Raw genomic sequence first — 19235 nt, 5'->3', positions numbered from 1 at the left:
TTTCTTCGAATTTAATTTTTATTTAAAAAAGATAGTTATAATGTTCACTCTGCGATGTTATCCGTGTTTAATTAGTTTCACCAGACGTGTTTTTTTATTTAATTAGGTATAAAAACAGACAAAGCAAATGTTCTTTTAAAAAGAGAGGATCATAAAGACTGATTTACTGTAGAAGGGGATTAAGTACTTTCTGGTGTGTCTGTGTTTTGTTTTTATTTTTTTAACTTGTTAACTGTGCATTTCTGTATCAAATTAATAGAAAGTAATTCTTTCCAATGATTAAATGACTCTCACGTGTGATGAATTTGTTGCTTCAGTTCATCTGTCTCCTCAAATTCTAGTAGATTTCACTGAGCAAAAACTAACCAACTGAATCACAGTGTGGTGCAGCAGCTGCTCCATCTCTGATCAGAAAGCCTTGTAATAAGTCATGATGCCTTATCAGCACCCAGCTCCCCTACATGCAGGATGTTCAGGACAAGTGATGGTTTCAGAGGACAGAACATCTTAAATGACATGAGTGATAGACTGTTTACCTACTTTAGGTGGACAATACAAGAGGCTGCCAGCATCCACTGAGACTACAGTAACTTAAACAATCACTCATTACAACAACTGTGCTGATGGAAAAAGTATCTTAGAGTGCACAAAAAGTCAAACCTAGAGAGGGACAGGCACCAGCAGCAGGCGGCCATGCTTAGAGCTACTCCCAGAAACAGAATAAAAGGCTACAGTGGGAGAGGCTGAACAAAACTCATAAACTGAAGTTTTAAAATGGAAAAGGGCCCAATTAGAACAGTTTTAGTTTCATTGCTCATCTTGAACTGAAATGCTTATGTAAATGCTAGATGCTTACTTCCCCCAATCCATCAATCCATCCATCATTGTGATTTTTTAAATTAAATTTGCAGTTTCTAAGCAAGTCCATTTTTATCATTTAAATTTTTTTTTATTAACACCAGTCTTCATTACATGCCAATGTGTAAATAAATGGAGTGAAAGAAACTGCAGGCCTCTTTCTGGCCGTGACTGACACCGAGTTATTGATTTAGGCCAGAAAAACTAAACAACTCAGCACTACTATGGTCTCTCGGTTAAATTACAGATTTACTATTGAGAGAGTTACAGGAGAAACTCTCTCTGTATAGGCATACAGATACAAGATGAGTAGAACACATTTGGCACTCTCAGTGCCTTTAAATCTTCATTTATTATCTATAAATCTACAAGAAAAGTCACTCTGGCATTGCCCTCACCGAAAAATACATGATTAATAATGAATGTAAAGTACAAAAATCAAACAAATCATTCAGAAACAACAGAATACATTCTTTAAGTACATTCTGAAAGTGAGAAAAAAGAAAAATCTGAATCTGCTAAAGAAGTAGATTTAAAAGTCAGCAACTAATGAAAGTAAACAGCACTTACTTAACTTTGTATTTATTATTTACAACATATGGTTAAGTTCACATTTGCACTTTACTCATTTATCCAGCCACTTTTTCATATTTTGTCTAATGTATTTATGCTGGTTCCTGGCTTTTCGGACACCCTTTGGAAACAAGTAGAAACTCAAGACAATCACCCTTCTTCATGACCAAGAGAAGTTTCTTTTCATCTCTATTCTCAAGGTTTAAGGAAAATGTATAGGCCTATATATAACATTTCTTTACAAACAGCATGTCATAATTTATACTGGCACCACTATTTCCAGAAAAAAATATATTGAATACACCAATGTATTAAAATTCTCCTTAAATCCACTTATTTTCAGGAATTAAACATCATTAAATGAGTGATTCAATCTGCCATGGTTACTGTAATATTTAAGAAACCTTTTGATAAACAAGAGTCTGATGCATCTGTGTTTTGCACAATGGAGCAAGTGTTCTCCATTTTGTAAGCTGCCTCGTAAACAGGAAAACAGAGCCTCACATTCTACCACCCGAACTGTTTGATCAGGAAATTGTGTCACAGCGTGTACTAGTCTCCTGTTTATTGATATATATCAACACTTTCCCATTTCTTGTTGGGAGATGAACAAAACCCCAAATGGCCTGCCTAACATCAGGCACAGCTGTGTCACTAAACTGACAGACACATACATATACACTCACTCAGTCCCCACCCAGCATGGACAAATATAAAGAGGAAAAAAGTGCAAAAAGGATCTTAATCCCAGTCAAGTTTAACTGACTTATTTGCAGTTCTCCATTACAGTGCAGTAAGAGAATAATTCCCAGAAACACCATCATACGCATAGCACAATATCAAGTTCAGTCAGACTGGACCAGAGCCACACTGTAAGAGCCACATGGCTGTGCTCCATTTTTAATAAACTTTTTTCCCCATTGGCTGTGGTAATGTGTGTATGGTTGTTATGGAGGGAAGTCTGATTCGAACATCATTATTCATCAGTCATTGTTGATAATTATTAAGGCAGTGAAAATCTGGGGATGTCGCATGTATAGATAAATATTCATCTACAGTATCACCTTAACCACACTGTTCCTTTCACTTAACACACATCCATGCTATAATGACCATGTGGACATCTTCAAATAAGCTAAAGGACAGATGTGATTTAAAAACACTAGATAAAAAAGCAGCAACAAAAAAAAGCAGCAAAATCATTGTTAAAGTATAACAATGAACTGGGAATTGACTACTAGAACTGGGAGTTGGAGATCAGAGATTGTTACAGTAGCATTGGTTTCTACCATTTAAAGCCCATCATTGTTGTGTTTTGATCAGACTTGTACTTGAATTGCAATTTAATAATTCCAGAGGCTTCTCACAAAATATTTAAATAAGAGCAGAAATCAATTTTTTCAGACCCTACAGATGAGCTGTAGTGTTTTTTCACATGTTAACAGAAAAAAAATCAGAAAAGCAGGTCAAATATTAAAAGGGTTAAAACACTTGTTACCGTTCAGCAATAAAATTAAACAAATGTTCTTAAATAAAACAATTATATAAAAATTGGAATATTTGAAAATGTTTTGTAAACAATGAAATCATTTCAAATTTCACAAAAAAAAAGCTTCTGTTTTTTTTTTTTTATCTCTTCCACAGAAATTTCTCATTCTTCTTCCACAATTGAGAGCTTTCTGGCTGACTTTCGCTTTTGGACTTTGCACACACATTAATACTCCTGCAAAGCTTCTCTACCTGAGAGAGATCTGTCAGTTTATTGATTCTCTCTTCATTCCCCTCATTCAAAATATCCCAAAAGTCTTTACCCCTCTTCTTGGTCCTCTCAGTAGGTGAGGGAATGGGTGCTGTTGCTGGCTTTTGCCGGTCAGCATTTCTCCTTTGCTTAAAAAGGTCATCTAGAATGGAGGTGTCACCTATAAGGTCACTAATGCAAGTTGTGTTTAGGTTTTGGTCTGCTTGTTCCTCTCTTGACGGAGTTGACAATTCAGTAGTGGGAGAAGTAGGTTTCGAAATACTACACAGATTAGTATTTTTTTCAAAGTAAGAACGAATGACTGCAGAAGATTTCTCTTTGGGACTTCGTTCTGAGGCTGGCAAAGACAACCTGTTGCTTTTAGGCTCAGTCTGACCAGCATGACCATGATAAACATCTTTAGAACTTTGCGCCTTGGTTCTTCTCTTCTTTTGTGAGGTTCCCGTTTCTGCTTCCTCATGAGGTCTCTGAACCGAGTTTAAGAGGATTCTTTTTGAGGTAGACTTTAGTCTAGACTTACTGAATTGAGCAGTGATTGGTGACATACTTAGCTTTGGCTCAGTCACAGGTTTGGGAAAGGTCTTTTGGATAATGTCAGTAAGCTCAGGGCTGCTGTTGCTGTAGAACTCACAAAGCTTGCTCAGTCGCTGTGCCGAGTTGCTCTTCACAAGCTCTTCTGCAAACTCTTGCACAGACTTTGCTCTGAAGAACTTTGCCATTTCTTCCAGCTGCTGCCTGCGTTTGTGTGTTTAAATAAGATCAGTAAACAGCACAACAGTGATACTGAATGACATATTAGATAAAATCCTTTTATAATAAAATTTTATAGAATTTGTTACGGCATATATTTCACGTGGTGCTTTTTTTTTTTTTTTTTTTAAAGTTACATTTAGCATAAAGTGACATTTTAAATACACTGTTAGATGTTAGATATGTTATCAACCCTCTCTTTTAAAACCTTTTATTCCTTTTTTTATTAATTACTATTTCAAATAATTTAAAAAAAGCATTTCGAAACATGCACATTCTGTTAAAACACAAAAAAAAGCTCTCTGTATCTAAGCTACTTAGAAAAATCTGCTACCATTCTAAGATTAAATAAGACTCAATTAAGGAGAAAATCTGTATACATAAACACATTTTCCCTTATTACAGAGACGAATACTATTTGGTTTTGTGGGTGCGCCCTTGGGCTAGTGGTGAAATCTAAAGCTTTCAAAGAGGAGTTTTGCTCATAGCTCAATGTGTTTTGGCCCTGCATGGGAAAGGGGTGGGTGAGAGGGCTCTGGGGTGGTCTTAACCCCTCCCACAAGGGCTATGTGAGGGCTCAGAACGCCATAGCTGTGGCCAGAACTGGCACATAGAACCATGCTATAAGGACTTTCCTCTTACTGCTCTCGCTTCTTGTGTTTTTTCAGCCTAACCAGCGCCATTAACTGCTATAGAGATGCCTGCTTTTATAAACCATCTGGGCTGCAAAATGGGAGTGTTAGCATAGAAACACTGTTTTCTTATTGTGTAACCCATTTATAGATAACTTAGAAGCTTGGAAAGGACAAATGTCACATGCCAACACTATATACTTTTACTATGCTTTTTGTCACTGTGTGGCAATTTTATAGAGGAAATATGAACAAAGAAAAAAGGTAGCTCAGACTCACTTGCGGACAGCAGCAGGCGTCTTGCCTACACTAACGGTTGCAGTTTTAGTATGAAGGGAAGTTTGGATGGTGTGGGTGACCTGACGTTTCAAACAAGTCTTGTCCGGACTTTCTGGCGATTCAACTTCCTCTCCACCATTTGTGGGCTCAGATAACTGGGGGATTCCAGACTGTGTCTAAAAAAACACACACAAAAAAAGATCATAATAAAGAACAACCATCTGTGCCACTGAGCTAATTTGGGAATAGAAACTTTATGAAGGAATTATGTAACCATACTGACGATCACAAAAAAAAGGAACTTGCCATGAGTGCCTATATTTTCTATAACCACACTGAGACATTTTACTGTGTGTATCACTCCAGTCATCTGTTTTTGCCATGTACTATAAAATTCCACTTTGCAGCCTGAAATCATTACATCAGTAGTGCGAGCAAAATCATCAGCAGACTAGGAGTCAGTTCGAAACAATATTTTTGGGGATATAACTTTGACCTTAAAACATGAAAACTTGTTTCTTTCTATAAAGATTAGAAGGAAGACGGGCTTTACAGACCATTTAATTTTTCAGAGAGATTCAATTGCCTTGACTAAAACATGGCTAAATTTATTCAATTTCACACTTGCAATCGTGAAGCTATAGTGAATTTACCTACATCACACACCCTGTGGCTTCCTGCCCATGCCTGAATCACAGTATACCCGCACTCTTGGTTCAGCAATATTTCTTAAATATAGCTACTGTACAGTATGTTTCAATAAATAAAATGTCTAAAGCATGTGTTACTGATAAATTCACACTATGAAAATTAAACAAGCTGCAAATGTGAGTAAAATCCTACATTAACACAATAGGGAGCTGTTTAACATGATATTTCATTCTAATAACCATTAATACCCCAGATATATCACAGAGAAAGTTTGCTGGGAGTTGGGAGTGCTTGTTCAGTTCAAACACAGCCCGTAAAGCAGCATGGCTTAGGCGGTTCTCTGTCCCACTCGAGCCGACCACTTTCTGATTTGAGTGGGTGTAGCTCACTTCCTGAAGCCCACCTATGTGTATAAAACAAGAAAAGAAAATAAATGACCTGTTATTTAGCAGAATCACAACACGTTGCCCGGTATCCCAGTATTTGTGCAACAAATATAAAAAAATGACTTAAGTCAGTAGAAATTTACAAATGCTTTCTAAAAACTGTACTGTACCTAATAAAGTGTCCAGGGTGCCAGTGCAGGTACTCTCTGTGATTTGTGGCTTTCTGGAATGCATAGTTGGGCATTTTAAACCTGTGAACTGATCTGATTTTTGAGCCGAATTCCGTCGCACACTTTTCTTATGCTTTATTTTTCTCACTGGGGCTTCATCTTCCGACGAGTCAAAACTCTTAACCTCCTCAGGACATCTCTGTCTCTGTACTGCCAACATGGCCAAATCCAACCTCTGATCTTTCTTAGTACTCGCTCTAGCTCTCAGTTGTTCTGCTTCTGTAGAATTGTAGAGAATTTCTATGTCTTCTGACTCCTCCATGAAGATATGGTCAGAGGCCTTTTTTACTTCATTCCTCTCTTCCTCCGAGTCACTAGATATTAACCAATTTGTTTTACCCCTACCTGCCTTGGTTTCCTTTATGTTCACACTCTTAGTGTCTGTATCAGAAGTGCTGTCTTCACTGCTCTCTGAGCTCATTTGCTTTGCATTGGTCATATGTTTCATCAGCAGAGCAGACAGATTCATATTTGCAGCAGGGCCAGAGCTGGGTCCAGACCCCTCTACTATATTTGTGTATATTGTTCTTGATCTGGAGCCGCAGGGATTCTCATCCTCACTAGCGCTGCTAAAATCCAGAATTTCAGCATCAGAGCAACTGACTTTTGGGCCACATGCTGCTGGTCTATCTTCCTGTTTCTGTTGGGGCACATATGTAATACATATTATTACAAGTTTTTATTTTTATTTTTTTTATAACACTGCAACTTTGATGCCAAAGCACCATAAACAATCAATTCTGCAAACTACACTTAATGACTTTCTATCATTTATCAAATGATAAATATATAAGCTAGCTTACCGGGCTAATACAAACTAAAGAATTGACCAAGCATATGAATTCCATGAAGGGTATACTTTTCTGATACAGTTTATCACAGCATACAAATATTTCTTTGATCTGGTTGCATTTTTTTAAATGTGATGTGCTAGCGGAAAGGTTACTAGCTTTGTTTGTTACTACCTGTACTATAATTTGCTTGGTTTCGTTTTTCGTTAAACCATAAAGTAGGTTTCAGAACAGTTAATCTGTCACTCCAAGTGGATTACATTTAAAACATAAATCATATATTTTGTTTTTTACAAAAATTAATAGGAAGCAAGTTTTTTTGTCTCTAGTTGTTAAATCTATTTGTATGATAGAAAACTATAAATAATTCTTGATTTTTTTTAAATAGAATTGATCAATTATACACCTGCTTATTCCAGGACCCTAAAGCAACTGATTTGTAGAAATGGAGAAAAAAGAAAAAAGAAAAAAAAAAAAGCCTCAGATATAAACAATGCTGTACCAAGCGAAAAAGCTTCCATCAATACATCATTAAATTTTGTGCATGTTAAAAGTCTCCAATCTGATAAATATATAGTGACTGGAGATCCCCCATCCCTTCTGATTTGTCAACCTTAGCTCTGTATCTACCCTGTCTGAAAAATAAAGCTTTTTAATGACTTGCCCACCAACACTTTGTTTATGGTCAGTTAACATCAGGTTTTGAACCAAGATTTTCCATTTCAACTTCTAATGAGACCTACATGTGAGAATCTCTTTAAAACTGGACGGATAGATAAGTTCTGATGGGTAAATAAACTCGCTAAAGATAACACATGCTTCCGTGTGGTCTTAAACAGTGGCTGGGGAGGGGGCTAATTACAGCCATGTGTTAGCCTTCATACTCATCTTTACCGTGGGAATGAATGGATGGAAAGATATCTCGGAAAGAGGAGAGGAGAGATGGGTGGAGAATACTAGCGTTCCCGTGACGGATCCAGGATAAGGCGACTACTCACCAGCTCTTGCACCCTCTCATCCATTGCCTGTATGCTGGCTGTCATGATCCCCACCTCAACATGGCCCTCCCTCTGTGACACACAGATTTTCCAACTCCGTGAGAAAGAATTCATAGTCATAGCTCATTGAGGAAATCAACCATCCAAATTCTTCATTATACAGCTGTAAAAGTTCCAGCTACAGTTCAGTAGCAAATTATACAGACCACACTGCTTGATTAAACAAATAATTAAATCTCTAATAAAAAAAAAAAAAAAAATCTGTTTGGTTATCACTTTGCATAAAATAAAATTTAAGTCAATCTTACCACTGTAAAAAACCCAGATGCTTTCTAAAATATTAATTAAACCCTACTCATGGTATTCTTTTCTTAATAAATAAAATAAAGTTCTAAACATTATTTATAATTACACACATACAAGGGTGAGTCAAAAAGTACTGGGACTCTGGCTGTAGAATTTATTTGTATTAACTTTTAGACAAATACATTATTTTTCTACATAATCTCCTTGCTTCTCAATACACGATGTCCATCTGTCAACAAGCTTTCGTATTTCCTCATTAAAATGTTTTAGGCTAAGCTGCAAGTCACGAATGCAAAGCTGTCTTCACTTTTGCATCAGAAGTGAATCTTTGTCCTCGTAGGGCTGCTTTCAGGGGACCAAACAGTTGAAAGTCCGATGGTGCAAAATCAAGACTATGAGGAGGATGCTCATTAAAACCTCAAAACAAGTTTTTGTAAAGTGTCTAGAGTGGAAATTGTAATACAATCCTAGGTTGACAATTGAGGATGTTTCCATTCCATATTTACTCTTTTATTTGCAGATATCCAAACACTTTCGTTATACTGTGCACAAATTCTTTAATAAATAACAGCACCGGGTACACCCTCAGACCACAAAAATAAAAGATCAATCACTGCACACTGCTCTTCTTACAAGCAACACACTGCTCACTTCTCACTACTCACACCACAGTTACAAATGAACTGCTGGAACATGTTCACACCTGCAGAGCAGTGACTGAGGAGACAGTGGACTTGAATGAAAAGTGCTGATGAAGCCAACAGAAGTTTTAATATAACGGGAGTACAAATCATTTCTGACTCACCCTCATACATAATGTACTGTTTTGTAAAAGTTAAAAAGAAGTAACTTATTAACTTTCTTTGCAGGATGGCTAAACGAGCTAGTGACCAATGGGCTCAGATGCCGATCCTTGGCCATAAAGAGACGCAATGCACTAACCTCCAGGATGCGGCGTGTAAGACAAGTTCCATCAGTCTGGAGGCGGAAGAGGTTTCTGATCCCGAATAACTCTCCTGGTTGGCCATCTACTCCTTTGACTGCCTCAAAGAAGCGTCTGGCATTTTCGTTTCCAATCACTGAGGATTGCAATTGCTATACCATCCAGCAAAACAAGGAACTCAATGGACACATTATTTTTTTAATGATATTAACTAATTTGTTTGAATTTTTTATGTTGCATTATATCGGTACATGTACAAGAAGCTTTTAAGCAAATAATTTCTCAGAAAAGTGAATACATATTTCATGAGCGATATACCTGTTTATAAATCTGGCGCAGATAGATGATCTCCTCCACTGTCCCCAGAGAGATGAGCCTAAAAACTTTCACATCCTTACACTGCCCAATGCGATACGCTCTGCATAATGAATGAGAAAAATGTGAACAATTTACAACACAAATGATATAATAAGAATTGTTTACTCTCAGCTTACTTAAGCTTATGAAATCGCGGTTATTACATGATGTCTGCCATGTAATAGCCAACACTGGTCATGCAGGATTGCCAAGTGATTAAATTTATTTTGCAGAAGTAGTCTAAAAAAATGCCAGTTCTGTGGTTTGTTATGTAGCAACGACAAAGTGATGACTTGGAAGCTGTACTATAAGTGAGTCACAGCCAAAAAGAGCACATAACATCAGACCTGACCTGAATCTCAGACCTGAACAGTGCCAAAGTGTCGAACACAGAGAACTAACTTAGTTAATATTTGATTAAAAATGGAAAGGCCATGATTTCTTATAAATTTTACATTTTGGAAAGAACCCCTCTCATGTAGCTGTGCGACCTCACCTGTCTATAGCTTGAAGGTCATTTGCTGGATTCCATGTTGGATCGAACAGGACAACAACATTAGCCCCAACTAAATTTAGTCCAACACCACCAGCCCTTAAAAAAAGACATTAATTATATTCACATGAATTACACTGAGTACCATGTGGTGTCCACATAATATCACCTATTTCATGCTTAAACGTTTGCAACTTTTTCCTTCAAACATAAAACGTTTCTTAAGTAGAGCAATTAGCTACATTTACATGAACATTTACATGTTCCTGTGTTAGAGAGTTGTTCTAATGTAGTTTATAATGGAGTTCTCCTTCTCGGAAACTTACATCAGGGTTTCAAGCAACCCCGAAGAAGCAACCACAAAACAGCATCAATGATCAGCCACAATTTACACTGCGTACGATGGTTTCCGCTCCATATTTTGACACCAGATCAGTTTTCAACTTTTCACCAAAAATGCTGATGACGTGCATTGGCAAGAATTTAGGTTCTGTTTTTTGCACTTATAGGTTCATAGAAAAAAAAATCAAATTATTTATTATTTTCCCAAATTTCCAAGAAGTTTAAAATAATGGCTGATTTAGTTTCTCCCCAATAAACTTAACTAAACCATGTGATCAATTTTCAGGACTTTTCTCAGTTGAGTTAAAAACAGGAGCAGAGCTCATATTGAGAGCAATTAAAAATGGATTTAATTCTAATTTACTTCACATTTAAATATGACACATGATTTTGAGAGAAAAATTATGAATGAAAAGAAATTTTTAGGTTATGATCTTTGTGGAATGTATAGATAGACGGACAGATACTATTTGTCTGACAGACAGACAGAGAAGAATTGTATCTAATATCACAGAAGATCTGGATAGTCTATGTATCAATAAATAAACAAATGAATCATACACTATTTTTTGCCCATTTTCTTGAAGGGTACTTAAGTGGTTAATTAAAAAAAAGCATGCTTTCACTTAACCAGAATCGCAGATAGTAAATGACCATATGTAGATAATAAAATAAAATATGAAATGATCAATGTTATCATGCAGTAGCTGCACTCACATGGTGGACACAAGGCACATGTTAATGTCTCTACTGCTGTTGAATTCCTTGACAATATGGATGCGATCTTTAGCCTTGGTGCTTCCATCCAATCTGCGGTACTCCATACCTTCAGCAATGCAATAGCTCTCCAAAACATCCAGGAGCTAGGAAACATTCAAAATATCCTCCTGATTAGCAAAAAAAAATAAACTAAAGGGTTTAATTGACAGAAGTTTGACATATCTGTTTAATTATATATTAATTGTCTATATCGTTGCTTCATCAACCTTCCAAAATAAAACAGATGCAGATATCACCAAAGATCACATTAATACACATCATAAACTCTTCACCTTTGTTGAGAGTGAAAAAAGTAGAACTTTGTCATTCTTTGTGATAAAATGATTAAGCAGCCTTTGCAGCACCTGTAACACAAAAACTGACTCTAAATGAGTGTTCAACAAGAATGATAAATAACTTTCTCAATTAAGTGGTTAGAATCAGGCAATTCACACTAAACACTGGGTCTACTGTCATTCCTCATTTGCTATTTGACATGGGAGACTTTGCAGCATTTTTCCTGTAATGAAAGCACTAGAAAAGGAGCATCTGCCAATAACAGCACCAGTAAGGCTCTGGACATGGGGGAAGAAGACTCTTTGGATAGACTTTAAGAACGACTAAATACTGGCCTTGTTATTTTCCAAAGAAGTGTGTCCATAGCTAGTGAGGCAAAGCCAGGCAGGGCCAAAACTGGCCAAAGCCTGGGTTATTCATGCCCTCGGCACCAGAACAAAATCTGGAGTGCATGCAAACTCAGATTTACAGTTCTGTGGTTTAGCGGATTGGGTGGTGACAGTCATAAAAAAAAAAAAAAAAAAGCACAACTCTGGCTTATTAAATGGCACGTACAATGTTAATATCCAACCTTCATTTTTCCACTGTAGACAGGGTCTGACATGGCCTCAAATGCAGCCTGCTTGCATCTTTCTGTGAAGTCTGGAAACTTCTTGAAGACTTGCTCACAGATAGCAGTTACATATTTCTCCTGGTAAAGAGGAAGGGGACTGCATGATAATTATTTCAAAAATAATTACGTAATCAGGAGCACACTCAACATTAGTATTAAATATTATTTATCATCACTCATGTTAAGATTATCATACAGTATTATTATAAGTATGAAAAAGATGCCTTGCATGAGAAAATGAATAATTTTTCCAAGTTTCATTCGGAAATTTTCTGTCGGAAAATGCAAAGTCATACTTATACTTAAGCAAGGTTGTATTAAAAACCATGTGTTAAAGACACATATTTTCTGGGAAGTAAATCACTAATTAATTTTGATCTTATAAAACATTAGTTTTTAATCGCGTGCATTTAGAGTTGAATAATTCTGATTGTTCTGTCCAAATGTACTACCATTATTTAATTTTTGTTTTCTTTTGCACCACAAAAATGCCATTTGTGAGACTGAAATAATCAGAAAAACAAGGAGAGCTGGATGCCAACTTTGTCAACAGTAAGGCCTCCATTAGCATGACAAGTTATTTGTAAGACTTAAATATCATTAAAACATTATTTAAACAGGGAGGGAGCTATTGAAGATAAACAACTGCAGACATCTGACCTTCCATTTTTGAACCTACACCACCACTCAAAGGTTTGGGATCACTTGCAAATTTCTTCTTTTCTTTCGTTTTTGTTAAGTGATTTATTTAACATTCTACAACAATATTGGAAATTTCACACCTATGAAATAACACATATGGAATTAGGTAATTATGTAACAATACCAACAACAGTAACTTGTTATTTCAAGACACAGAGGTCAGCCTTTCTGAAATAGTTCTTGAAAGAACAGTATTGTCAAGTGCATTTGCAAAACCCATCAAGCACCATGATGAAACTGGCTTCCCAGGAAGGCAAGACCAAAACTTACCTCTAATTAATTTAGAGTTACCAGCCTAAAAAAACAAAAAAACACCAATTAACAGCACCTCGGATTAGAGCCATTATGAAGGCTTTATCATGAGTAGCAGATACATCTTACCATGAACTTTTCAAAAGAAATTACTGCATATTTTGGACGCCTTCAGGATTACATTACCAATGTAGAAAGAAATAAAAATCAAGAATGACCATGGAGTTAGAAAGTGATCCCAAACTTTTAAACTGTAGTGTATGTCAATTAGTTCTTAAATGTAGTTAGTTTATCTGCTGTTTGCAGTGATAATTCCTATGATTCCTATGATATAAAATAAAATAAAATGGCTGCCTATGTATCACTATTACCCTATATAGACATGTAAAGAAGAAGATATCAGTGCTTTTTCAGCACTCACAAACACATGCCTGTTTTTCACTGGTTCCTTCTTTACTCTGCAGCAGAGCTACGTGATTGGCGACCTTCCTCAGTATAGCCAAGTAACTGAAGTACAAGTGTCTCGCAGGGACACCGTCTGAATTGAGCTTAAAGCAGCATTTTCTTCTGGAGCGTCCACTGCTGCACGGACACTTCTCTTCGCTCTGTAACAGCAACCGGACATCATCTGTGTCCAACACAGCACGGTATACTGCCTGCTGGAAATCTGTCATGGAACAGTACACCACCTACACAAACACACAAGACATTATAACTGCTTTCGTCCAGGTATAGCATATGCAGGACCTTTTGTATGACAGCAAGTGTTTGCAGCCATTTCACACAAAAATTCATGATAGCTTATGCTTTGAAAAACAAGAATTATAAATAGAAGAGGTGTAGGTATGATAAGTGAACATGGTTTCATCCATGAAAAAAAAACAATGAAAATAGGTGCACTAGCTTTTCATACATATAAAAGCATTACACATAAGCATGTGCATAGATGCACATGAGTGCATTAGGCTTTAGTTGCTGGCTTTCCATGTCCTCAAAACAAAAAGATGTCTAAAAATAACAGAAAGGTTTAGAATGAATCTCAGCCGAACTGTCAGACTCACCCTGTCATCTTTCTTTGGTAGCTGATCTCTAATGAGTGCTTTGGTTCTCCTGAGGAACCAGCGAAACAGAATTTTAGCCAGGGCCTGGGCAGCCTTGCGGCCCTCGGCCAGCTCTCTCTTGGTTGCACTGTGTTTCTGTCCCTGTTCAATAGGTTCAGAGAACCTGTTTACAAAACTACCCAATGACCCAAGGCATCCAGGGTTAGCCCTGAAACCACATAACAATACACAAGCAATAAACATATAAACGCATTTAAAACTACTGAAGTAAATAACAATCAGAAAGAGAGGTTCTGTCCATGACTCACCAATCCATGACACACCAGAGTTCCTCCAGGTTATTCTGCAAGATTGTACCAGTTAGTCCCACACGTACTTTGCATTTCAGATCTTTCATTGCCTGAGTGATCTGAGATTTGACATTCTTTAGCTTGTGAACTTCATCCACAATGACAGCTGCCCAGTCAAGACTGTAGTGAGAAAATGCAGATAAAATACCAGCAGACATTAAATCAAACAGATTTTATTTCATTTTATTTGCAGAAGGATTATATAGGATATACTGTATATTCCATATGGAGCAAATGTCTACAATGCAGTAGAGCTTGCACACAACCAGTTATAATCTTTGTGCCAACTCTGGGAACAGATAAAGAAAATTATACAACAGTTCATTTGGACCAAGCAATCAGATTGAATGAGAGGCATTCCACGAGTGGTGACATTGGAGGGTAACAATAATGGAGGTTTAAATACATGCACTCCGCATCCCAGGTGTTTTAAAATCATTAATTAAACTACAGTACTAACTGGAGTACTGAGGACAGAGAGCCACATTCAAAACCAGTCACAGACACATTTAAAGAAGAAAATACTTCTGATAATTTTATCTCATTTTAAACAAAACTTTGTCGTCTTAATAATTGCTTCACAAGTCACTCTGAAATGCCTGCATGTTGTTTTTTTTATGCCTAAGCCAAGCTAGAAAGCTAACTTCAATTCAATTCAATTTATACAGCGCTTTAAAGAATCTAAATAAAAAAAAGGTATGAAAAGAATGAGAAAATATGTATGAATCAAAAAGATCAGATCGCCCCTGATGAGCAAGCAGAGGGCAAAGGTAACGAGGAAAATTTTCCTGAGATGGCAATAGGAAGAAACCTTGAGAGGATCCAGACTCAACATGAAACCCACCCTCATTTGGGTGATGACGGATAACAGAACTTGTTTTTCCATTTTTAAGAGAAACTTACGAGATATACAAGATTGCCCACCACCTCCATGTTTTATGCTCCACACCCTTTTGTCCACACAGTACCAGTAAGAATTTGAAACTACTTTCACCCCGTTCATTACACTAACTTTCAGTCGCCAGCTGTGGGAAGTCGCAGTTAGTTAGTCCTGCCTGTCACAAAAGGATATGTGGGGAGCTTAAAAAAACTTGTCAAATAAACAAATCTGTCGCTATTTAATGGTGTTTGTGTAACTGGCGTATAAAACAACATCACACTCGAATTGCTGTTGTGCTGGATACCATTATAGCTTTGATGCCTTCGCACAATGGCTGCGCATTCGTGCCTACAACTTCACAACATCACAGTTGAGATGATAACCAGCACAAGAACACTCATTTACATGACATTGCTTCAATATGATCACTGCTATACTGTACCTGTTAAAATCATCTAGACAGAGTCTTAGTGTTTCAAAAGTTGTCAGGACAATCTCATATCTTCCTCTGTTTACACGGCCCAATTCTTCCTCCTTTCTCACACCATGAACAACCACTGTTTTAAAATGGCCCCATGTGTCCAGCTCATCCTTCCAGTTGTAGAGCACAGAGAGGGGAGTCACGATGAGGAACATCTATTTATTTAGTTAAAACAAATAGCCTGATTTACATTAAGACAATGGCAAAAATTACTTACTAATAATCGTAATATAATGACATGTATGACAGGCTTGAAACAAGAGGCCTAATTACAGTACCTTCTTAACTTTGGACACTTTTGATGGTGCTTGTGACTGCAAAAACTCTGGCCTGTTATTTTCAACATCCTGCCATGTTCCCGTTTTCTGCAAAATTGCAGCCAACCAACTTATAACCTGTTAAACAAAAAGATATTAAAAGGTAAAATTATAAAGGCAGTGAAACCTCAGATTGTTCCGCAAGACGAGCAAAGATTTTTAATAAATTTTGACTTGAAAAAGGAGCAAGTCTTGGTTTACGAGTATCATGTATGAGCTCCTTGTTTTGACGCTGAGTGTCATGTGATCACAACTGAGCCAACGGTCTTTCTCTTTTTGTCTTCCCTGCTGGGTATTATCAACATCCGTGCACATGTGTAAAGTTTATGATAACCATGTGACCACGTGCGTGTGCATAAAACATATTTTATTTTGTGTTTGAAAGCGCGTGTGTCCAGCGCACGTGTAAAGCAAAAGAAAGTCTCATTAGGAGTTAAAAATCCATTTTCTCCCTCTCTGTCGTTAAGTGTGTGCGTTGTGTGTCCGCGCATAATTTGACACTGTACCCAATTACACATTCTCTCCCTCTCGCTCTCTCTCTCGCCTTTACTGTGTGTGCGTTATGTGTGTGTTTCTCTCTCTTGCATTGTGGAATGTGTGCGTTGTGTGTTTGCGCACGTGTAATTTGACACCGTGCTGGTTCACACACTCTCTCTTGCCTTTACTGTGTGTTTGTGTGTGAAGCACCCCCTCTCTGCTTCACATACACAAAGACATTAAAGCGCGAGAGAGTGTGTGTGTGAGAACTGGCACGGTGTCAAATCGCGCGCGCGCACACATACTGCACACACTCCGCAGCGCAAGAGAGAGAAACACACACAGCGCTTGCTTATCTGTCGGGATTTATTTTTACTTTTTTAAGTGCAGGTTAATGTGTTTTATTTTTACTTTATATTTTGTGTTAATTATTTTTATGTATTTTTTTTGGGGCTGTGGAACGAATAATTTAAATTTCCATTATTTCCTATGGGAAAATTTGGTTTACGAGTGTTTTGGAATACGAGCCCGCTTCCAGAACGAATTATGCACGTAATACAATGTTTCACTGTATGTATTAGCCTACCTGAATGGTCTTTCCCAGGCCCATGTCATCACCCAAGATGCAACCTCTGGACTTCAAATAGCTGTCATGGATAAATTTAACCCCCTCTCTCTGGTAGTCTCGTAGATATCTGTTAATGGTGTATGGCACTTCAGTAGTCCCTGACAGGACAAACGGTTCTGAGGGACCAGAAGGCTTCTGGTTTGTATGGAAGGCAGGTTTCTCATCTTCAAATGGGACCTTGAACATTCTGTGTCTTTTGGGTTCAATGATTAATCCAACATTATCTTCCATTTTCACATAAGTACAAAAGGTCACGCAGGGCTGGATTCTTATTTAAAGACATTAAAGGATATGTAGCCATCATCATAGCACCAGAGGATTTACTGCACACTGTTTTAAATGCAAGAGAAACAAATAGCTCTTAAAACATGATTTATTAGTCAGATAGATCAGCATCTACCAAAGAAAACACCTATGGAGATTTTTAAATCACTGCTACTGTGTTAAGAACTATTTGTGGTAGAAATGTGGTCAGAAAAAAAATTATCATGAATAGAGATCACTTAAACGCTTAGGAAAGATGGGGGCAGTAGTGGCTCAGAGGATTGCTGATTATAAGGCCACAGATCCACCAGGTTGCCATTGTTTCCTCTGGTGAGTCCAGACTGACCCCATTACAGAGGTGCGTGCGTGTGCGCAAAGCAAGATCCATGACGACATGGTTCGGCAAAGTGTCCAAAAACTCGAGGACATTGTGATATATTGAAATGATGACAGTGTGCTGAGCTAATGCTCTAGGGGCTGAATTAGCAAATTCCCAAAATCTTGTTAAAGAAGAACTAAAGTGCATGAATTGATGCACCCATCATGCTTAGTGTTCACTGGGGGTTGTCCTGTGTCCTGCGGTGGCTTCAGATGGTCAGGTCTAGGTTTAGCATTTTTTACTCATTCATTTATTCATTCATTCATATTCTGTACTGCTTATCCTCTACAGATGCCAGTTCATTACAGGGCACACACTCACATGCAGTCACACACACTTTAGCCCCACCAAGCATGGGTAAAACATGAAAACCCCATGCACACTGACCCAAGGCGGGACTCAAACCCTAAACTCTGTACAGTAGGTGTAAGGCAATTTAGCAATGTTACGTGGCAATAAATTAAAGTCAGCTAACAACCTGAATGTACTGAATGAACTGAACTTTTTCTTCCCTGATGGCACAAAAGTATTGTAATAGTAAAAGTATAAATTGTAAAAGAGTGGTTCTGGGAGCATGAGGGATCATTTTCAGACAAACTGGACACCACACTGTGGACTGTAATCAAAACTGAAGGCACTCAATGAAATCCTGGAGATTCTTTGGCCAGGCAGTGTAGATTCAAACATTACTAAAAAGCCTTTCTACTACAAACGAAAACATAATTAATTTGCAAAAACAGAAATGACAATATGAGAACGAGAATAATAGTAAACAGCTGGAGAATAATAACAGTTATATCTGTTGCTTGCCCTGTTTACTACCTGCACTGCATTTATCACTCTCCTCGACATCAGACTACTCGGACAGAAACAGAATTTTTTAATCAGTTATATAAATTCAACCACATATTTCAGTTTATAATTAGTAGTAAACTAAATAAAGTTTAAGGTACCTCCTGAGAGTCATATCGATGGGAAGTATGTAGCACTGCTAGCACTCAGGGCTAGCCGGCTTGCTAATATTAAATAGCATGTCGCAGCGTACTGCTGGAACACTATATAAGATGCAGGTCAATGCAAGAATAGCTGTTTCTCATATTCGCCTGCTTACACACCAGTCCGACACGGTCAGATATAATCCAGCGGACTGGTTGGCAATTAGCTTGAAAAGGGTACCGAGGCGAGGAACACACTTTTTGTTTGTGCATCTATACAACCGGAACAGCACTTTCACCAAATGTGATGCGTTAAACAAATCACTGTTTAAGAAACGCACTTTCGCTAGTTTTTCTTTTAACGAATCCAGCAACGCTAAAAAGCAATACTTGTATATTATTACAAGCGTCACAGTTTATGTTTGTGCATGGTGATGTAGTGGTTAGCACTGTCGCCTTGCACCTCCAGGGTACGGGTTCGATTCTCGACCA

The 19235-nt window shown here is 37.5% G+C and overlaps 1 protein-coding gene across 1 annotated transcript; it reads right to left on the bottom strand.

Moving 5' to 3' along the window:
- Nucleotides 1-1477: 1477 nt before the first annotated feature.
- ercc6l2 (excision repair cross-complementation group 6-like 2) lies at nt 1478-18969 on the bottom strand. Its single transcript, XM_053504269.1, has 18 exons — nt 18762-18969; nt 17124-17495; nt 16022-16138; nt 15705-15898; nt 14341-14502; nt 14033-14240; nt 13403-13660; nt 11976-12095; nt 11401-11472; nt 11066-11211; nt 10010-10105; nt 9475-9574; nt 9156-9308; nt 7908-7979; nt 6059-6758; nt 5751-5905; nt 4852-5027; nt 1478-3925 (listed from the first exon to the last, which is right to left on the bottom strand). Exons 2-18 carry the CDS (start codon nt 17394-17396, stop codon nt 3061-3063), a joined length of 3867 nt encoding a protein of 1288 aa, XP_053360244.1. The 5' UTR covers nt 17397-17495; nt 18762-18969; the 3' UTR covers nt 1478-3060.
- Between the last annotated feature and the right edge of the window lie 266 nt (nt 18970-19235).

This window comes from Clarias gariepinus, chromosome 9 (assembly GCF_024256425.1).
Source record: "Clarias gariepinus isolate MV-2021 ecotype Netherlands chromosome 9, CGAR_prim_01v2, whole genome shotgun sequence".
In the NCBI taxonomy this organism is placed as follows: Eukaryota; Metazoa; Chordata; class Actinopteri; order Siluriformes; family Clariidae; genus Clarias; species Clarias gariepinus.
Note: the sequence above shows the minus strand (reverse complement) of the source record. Positions and strands in the feature narration are given on the sequence as shown.